Genomic DNA, 6,873 nt, shown 5'->3' with positions numbered 1-6,873 from the left:
GCCCCGGCCCCGGCCCGGCACTCACCACGCGGTACCGCTGCAGCGTCTGCGCCTCGCGCTGCAGCCAGGCCTCCAGCGTCGCCTGCTTCTGCTGCAGCGCCGACTCCCGGCTCAGCCGCTCCTGGGGGCTCAGCTGCGCCAGCTGCGTGAACTGGGCTGAGGGGACGGGGCCACCGTGTCACCACGCGCACCCAGGGGCCAGCCCCTGCTGGGCAGCCAGACCCAGGCTGGACGCCGCGTCCCGGCGACCAGGCTCCTGCAGCCGTGGCCCCAGGACCAGTGATCTTGAGGATGTCTTGGTCACTCCCCTGGCTGCCCTCCAGGCCCATGCCACAGAGACCAGGTAGCTCCCTGGAGACACCAGGCATCCAGGAAATGGCTGAACCACGGTACCCTCTCCCCACGGGGCACCGCACAAGAGCACTGCGCAGGGGGACTCAGAACAGCACCCTGCGGCCCTCAGATCCCACTGCCACGGGAGGCCGAGACCCACACCCGACCGGCCCAGGCGGGTGACCTCGGGTCCCTCCTGGCCTTCTCGGGAGCCTCTGGATAGGCCAGGGACCCTGGGCCAGGGCTCTGCTGGGCGGAGCAGCTCGGCGTCTCCTGCACGGACCGACCCACTGTCCCCGTGTGTCACGGTGCAGCTGAGAGAGGAGGTCACACTGATGCCATGCAGGGGTGGGCGCGACCCAAGCCCAAGCCCAAACGGCGAAAGCAAGGGCGCCCAAGGTCACCCGTCTGTCAGCAGCAACGAACACGGGCAGAACCATCATCCAAGCCTTGGGTTTCCACCCTAGCAAGCCCGGGCTTTTCTGGGTCAGTCTGGGTGGGTTCGGATGAGGGAAGACCTGCCTGACTCAGCCTGAGGCATGGGTTCAGTGTCTGCTCCGTTTCAGCCAATGTGCCGCCTTGGGGGCAGAAAGTATGCGAGCTTAAGTAGTTAAAGAGGAATTCTAGAAATAATTTAATCAAAAAGGCCAAAAAGGTGGAACAAAGGAGTAAAAGCTGGAAAGAGACACCACAGAAAAGAAATATCAACGCGTCAGCCCTCCACGCAAATGCGAACTGTGATACTAAACGTTAAGGCATCGCAAGTGACACGGAGGCTGAGTAAATCCAAAGCAGGACGCAATCGCACACTTTTGGCTGGGTGTGGTGGTGCACACCTGCGATCCCAGCACTCTGGAGGCTGAGGCAGGAGGATCGACATGAGTTTAAGGCCAGCCTGAACTACGCAGTGAGACCCTGTCTCAAAAAAACATACACTTTCTACAGAGAAAATATGTTAAATGGGCAACATTATGCCAGACTCAGGGGCTAGAGGAGCTGTGTTAATACCACACGATACGGACCTCAGCACCGACTATGACCTGAGGTAGGACAGACAGTTTATGATTATGTCAACAGGTTGGAAAGGGTCTCACTGATTCCCCCACTTCAATGTGTCTAGGTCTAATAACAGTTTCAAAATATGTAAAGGAAATGTACACAAAATGAATCCGAATGCCTCTAATCCCAGCATTCTGGGAGGTTGAGGCAGGAGGACTGCAAGCATAAATTTGGCTCCAGGAATTTAGCAAGAGACCCTGCCTCAAACAGAAAATTAAAAAAGAGCTTGGAATATAGCTCAGCGCAAGAACACTGGGTTCAATCCCCAGTACCACCCTCTTGAAATAAAAAGAGAATTTAAAAAGTAGACAATTCTACAATCATAGTAAGAGGTTCTGAGACCTATCTTTCAGCAACTGATAAAACAATTAGGAAAAATAATCAATAAAGACCAATGTCAGTACTTCTCAAAGTACAGTACAGAGAACTCCTGGACAGTTCCTGAGTCCCTTATGGAGGCCCAAGAATCAAAACATTTTTTATAACTTTAAAAGACCTTTTTTAAGCCAGGCATGGTGGTGCACGCCTGTAATCCCAGCACTAAGGAGGCTGAGGCAGGAGGATCACCATGAGTTCAAGACCAGCCTTGGCTACAAAGTGAGCTCAAGGCCAGCCTGAACTGCATACTGAGACCCTGTCTCAAAAAAGACAAAAAAAAGACCTTTTTTTTTAAAAAAAATACCCTAAATATCTACATAGATCCATTAGGCTTTTCCAGAGACCACAGGTAGAAAGCCAGGCCCAACTATCTGTTATTAAGGAGATTTGCAAATCTAGTCAGGCATGGTAAAGGACGGGAACACACTGTCAGAAGCAGCTGTGAAAGTGTTTCTCAGCTAGGGTATGTGGCCTCCGCCACACAGGCTACTTGGTGTAGGATGAGTTGTGTACTCTACACCCCAGCCACAGCTGGGTCAGTTTTCATCGTTTACAGACAAGGACCTCACTAATTCCCCCATGTGTGGGCTTTAAACTTGTGATCCTCCTGCCTCAGCCTCCCAAGCAGCAGAGGTGACAAGCATGCCCTACTGTGCCTGGCCAGTTTACAGGAAGAACTGAGACCATGTAGAGCATGTTCTCCGATCATCATGGCATTGGCAAACAAGAATATAGCTCTGGAAATCCTTCGCACCACCACACCGGTCTGGGATGCAGCCACATGCTTCTAATGAATGTACAGACAGATGAATTCATCACAAGAGAAATTAGAATTATTTCATCGTGAATGGCATGAAGACACATCACAGCAAAAATTATAGGGTACAGCTAGAGCAGCGCCCCACATTATATTTTTGATGTTTTATATATATATATATATATATATATATATATATATGTATGAAAGAATTTTAGGGGCTGGGGATTTAGCTCAGCAGCACAGCGCCTGCCTGGCAAGCGCAAGGTCGTGAGTTCAATTCCTGGTACCGGAAAAAAAACAAAAAAAAAAACAAAAAAAGAATTTTAAAAATCCAAACTCCTGCCCACAGCTCTGCTGGCCTGAATCGACAACCGCACTTTCTCCTTGCCGGAAGGGAAGAGGATAGAAGGATCTTGTCCTGTCTCCTCCCCTCTCTCTGGGGGGCCCGTGGTCACTCGGGTCCAGTGTGGGTGACAGTGAGCCATGTCCCAAGATGCCCCTGCAGCCGATTCCCGCCCAGATCCCCACACGCCTCACGCGGGCCTCCGCGAACCGCAGCCCTGGAGACTGGCGAGTCTGGCACTGTCCATCGCCCAGTCTATGTCCTGTGACGCCCTCCCTCATGGCAGCTGTCCCTGGCCACCTCCAGTCCCCTCCGGCAAGGGGACACTTTGCCCACATCCCCTCATCTGTCCCAACAGCCGCTGGCCATCTGCAGCTCAGGGGAGGACCCGGGGACAGTGTGACAGGTCTCGAGCCCAGCTCCGCGGGTGCAGTGTGCAGGTGACCTAGGCCAAGGCCCCCGAGAACCTCCCTGCGCCATCAGAAAATCTGAGATAGCGGGGCTGTCGACGGCCCAGGCCTGCCGTGAGGTCTGAGCTCAGGAACACACAGGGCTCAGCCTGCCGTAGCCTTGGAGGGCTGGAAGCACCTGCCTCCGTCGCCCCACCCTGAGGGTCGGCGGCACGGGTCCCCGCCAAGCAGCAGGCCGTGGCTCACCCTGGATGCGCAGGCTCTCCTGGTACTGGATGATGAAGTACTCCTGCGCCTGCTGCAGCTTCTTCAGCTCGCTCTCCGTGTCCTGCGTCACCAGCCGCAGCTCCTCGAACGTCTGGCTGATCTGCAGGTGCTTCTGCGACAGGGCGTCGGTGAGGCTTCCGGCCGGGGAGCCGCCCTGGGGACAGAGAGGCAGAGAGGAGGGGAGCCCCGGGCCTTGAGGACGGCGAACTCCGATCTCAGGACAGAAGGCAGGGACACTTCTTTCCAAGCAGGCAAACAGGAGAGCGGAAGCCAGGTGCCGCGGCGATGACAGTGCCTTTGCAGCTGGTTTTTGGGGTCAGATCCAGCCTGCGCCCCGTCCCACAAGGGCGCATGGGGTGTGCTTTGGAGGAAGCCAAATTCCTGGACGCTCCTGACCAGGATGACATCAGTGCCAAGAACCCCCCTGACCAGGGGCTTCTTCCTATGGAAACTCACTGTGGAGCCCAGGCGGGCCTCAAACTCATGGTGATCCTCCTGCCTCAGCCTCCCGAGTGCTGGGATGGCAGGTGTGTGCCATTACGCCTGGTATGTTGTTTATTTTGGACCCAGCCATTTATGGAATGTCAGATCTTGTCCCTCATGACTTGTAAGGCCATCTCTGACTCCCATGGAATTTTCGAGTGTGAGTGTGTGCGCACACGCGTGTCTGCACTTGGCTACAGAGCTTCTCATTTCATTCTCATCCTAACTCTACCCTAGACCCATTTTACACGAGGAAACAGAGGGGGCCTGGGACGGAGCTCTGTGGTAGAGCCCCGGGTGTGAGCCCCACTGCCGACACAGACAGCAACAAAAAAGAAAAAAAAAAATGGTCTGGGTGTGGTGGCGCACACCCGTCATCCCAGCTACTTGGGAGGCTGAGGCAGGAGGATTGCAAGTTTGAGACCAGCTTCGGCAACTTAGTGAGACTATCTCAAGATAAAAAATATTTTTAAAACGGGCTGGGGCGCAGCTTGGGGTGGAGTGCCTGCTCAGCACGCTGGGGGCTGGCATTTCACTGCCAGTGCTGGGGAAAAGGGAAAGAAGAAAAGAGGCTTCAACAGTCGCCAGGTCACCTGCCGGAGTCTAAAGCTGGGAAATGCCAGTGCCGGGGACCCGGCGCCCAGGCAGCCCCCAGGGGCGACCCCCTCGCGCCGCCAGGGCCGCCGTCCTCTCCTGTGCGCCCTGAGCCAGCGTCTCACAAAGCCAGTCGCACAGGAGGAAAAGGCAGGGGACAGGGGCGCCCGCGCCGCCCGCACACTCACGTTGGTGGCCTCGCGCACCAGCCTCTGCTCGTTGTACAGGATATGCCGGATGCAGCGGACCAGCTCCAGGGGGCAGCGGTCGTAGGTGCTCTGAAAGAGGGGCGCTGCCGCAGTGCCACCCTTGCCCCACCAGCACCTGCCCTTCCCCAGGCGCCCCAGTTTCCCCGAGGGCCGTGCCTCCTGGGTTCCTCCCTCTCTCCAGAGGCTCTCATTTCCCTGTGCTCCCCCTTGTCCTCCACCCCTGCCTGGGAGAGGCTGCCTCGCTTTCTAAACCTCCACTCACAGCCTTTCTTCCAGCATGTCCCCCTTCCCCCTCTGGCTTTAGAGGAGCCCCGGGCGGAGGGACGTCTGGTGAACCCTTTCCCTCATTTCATTATTGTTTCTTTGCTTTCTGAGACAAGGTCTCGCTAGGGGGCCCAGGCTGGACTCCAACTCATGGTGATTCTCCTGCCTCAGCCTCCTAAGTGCTCAGACGCCAGGCGTGTACCACCAGGCCCGGCCTCTTTCCCTCATTTCCAGAAACCAGCAGTCCCCCAGCAAAGGACTCCTGACTCAGCCTGCCTTCTGATCTGTTGCTCTGTGGTTCACATAGCCAGGGGCTGGGGACCCACGCCTCCCACGCCCCCACCTCTGACTCTGACATTGGCGAAGGCCTCTGACTTCGAGAGGGGGTGGGGGAAGCTGCAGGAAAGTTTTGATGAGCTCAAGGGCACAGCTGAGTCAGGGGCCAGGCCAGCAAAACTCCCAGGGGCTCTGCGGGGCGGGGGGGCCGGGCTGGGGGCCGGTGCGGGCGCTCGCACCTGCAGCTGCGTGGCGTAGTGGCCCAGCTTGATCTTCAGCAGAAACCCGTCCTCCCCCACCTGGTGTTCCGCCTTCCGCTGCAGCTCCTGCACCAGGCCCTCCAGGAGCTGGGCGGCCTGGGCTCGGTCCTGGGGGCTGTCCACATCGATGGTGTCCCTGGCAGCAGGGCAGGGGGCAGAGGCTGCTGCTGTGGCTCTCCGTGGGTGAGGAGGGCGGGCCCACGGGGCGCGTGCAGGCCTGGCTGTCCTCCTCTGTCCCCGCGTCCCTGGTCCCGGGGACACCGCCCCTTCCACCCGGAGCGAGAGGACCGGGCCGGGACACCCACCAGGGCTGGCTCTCTATCCACTGGGCCAGGTAGTGGCGGACCTCGATGGGGAAGTGCTGCCCATACAGCACCTGCATCTGTCGCAGCGCGTCCCCCTGCAGCTGCTGGGCGCGGATCCAGCCGGCCATGGTCACCTGGGAGAGGAGGCGACAGCCCCCCGTGCCTGAGCCCACCGGGACCAGGCTCGGCCGCCGGGCAGGAGAGACCGGAGAGCAGGCAGGACCCGCGGCGGGGCAGGGAGTCGGGGTCGGGGTGCAGGCGCCCCTTCCTGTGCACCAGCCCCCAGGGGCTTCCCGGCAGGGAGGGGGGGGCGGCCAAAAGTGAAAGAGAAACCGTGGAGGCCAGCCTCGCAGGGGGCGAGAGCTGGGGGGGCAGCCCACGTGGGGCAGCAGCTGTGCTGCCCTGTGGTAGCTGCGTCCCTGGGCACAGGGTGGCCGCCGGCCAGGCGACAGGTGGGGAGACCGGGCCTCCTCCGGGCTGGGGGCAGTGGCCCCCCACCGTGTGCGGACACCAGCACCCTCCCCACTTTGGCTGTGGCCCCGTGTGCCTGCTTCTCCAGCCCGTGCCCCTGTGCCCCAAGCCCTGTCCCGTCCCCGCGCTCCTGCCCGCCTGTCCCACCCTGCTCCCGTGGCCCTGTGCCCGACCCCCTGCCCTGTCCCACTCCCCTGTGCCCCCACCCCACCTCGCTCCTTCCTCTCCCCATGCCTGTGGCCCGTCCCCTGCGCCCCTCCCTACGCCCCGGGTCCTTATCCCGTGTCTCTACCGCGTGCCTCTGTCCCCCGCCCCTGTCCCCGTCCGGGCCACACACCTGGGTCCCTGCCCCGCTCCGTGCCCGGTTCAAGGCGCTGCCGCTACAGGAAGAGCCGGGACCAGCGATTTCCTCAAAGGTCAGCTGCCTCTGCTCGGCCAAACACAGCGCGCGCCGCCCTTAA

The 6,873-nt window shown here is 59.4% G+C and overlaps 1 protein-coding gene across 1 annotated transcript in view; it reads right to left on the bottom strand.

Annotated features, from left to right (window-relative positions):
• Positions 1–6,873, bottom strand: part of Stat5a (signal transducer and activator of transcription 5A) — a gene marked incomplete in the record, with an annotated part of 13,857 nt that extends 6,984 nt beyond the window's left edge. The window contains 6 exon segments of the mRNA XM_013519303.1: positions 26–156; positions 3,530–3,704; positions 4,816–4,905; positions 5,616–5,772; positions 5,942–6,075; positions 6,750–6,873. Coding sequence (XP_013374757.1) covers positions 26–156; positions 3,530–3,704; positions 4,816–4,905; positions 5,616–5,772; positions 5,942–6,069 — 681 coding nt within the window.

This window comes from Chinchilla lanigera, unplaced genomic scaffold (genome assembly GCF_000276665.1).
Source record: "Chinchilla lanigera isolate Chin_1 unplaced genomic scaffold, ChiLan1.0 scaffold00050, whole genome shotgun sequence".
NCBI classification, from domain to species: domain Eukaryota; kingdom Metazoa; phylum Chordata; class Mammalia; order Rodentia; family Chinchillidae; genus Chinchilla; species Chinchilla lanigera.
This window is presented reverse-complemented; position numbering and strand designations above follow the sequence as displayed.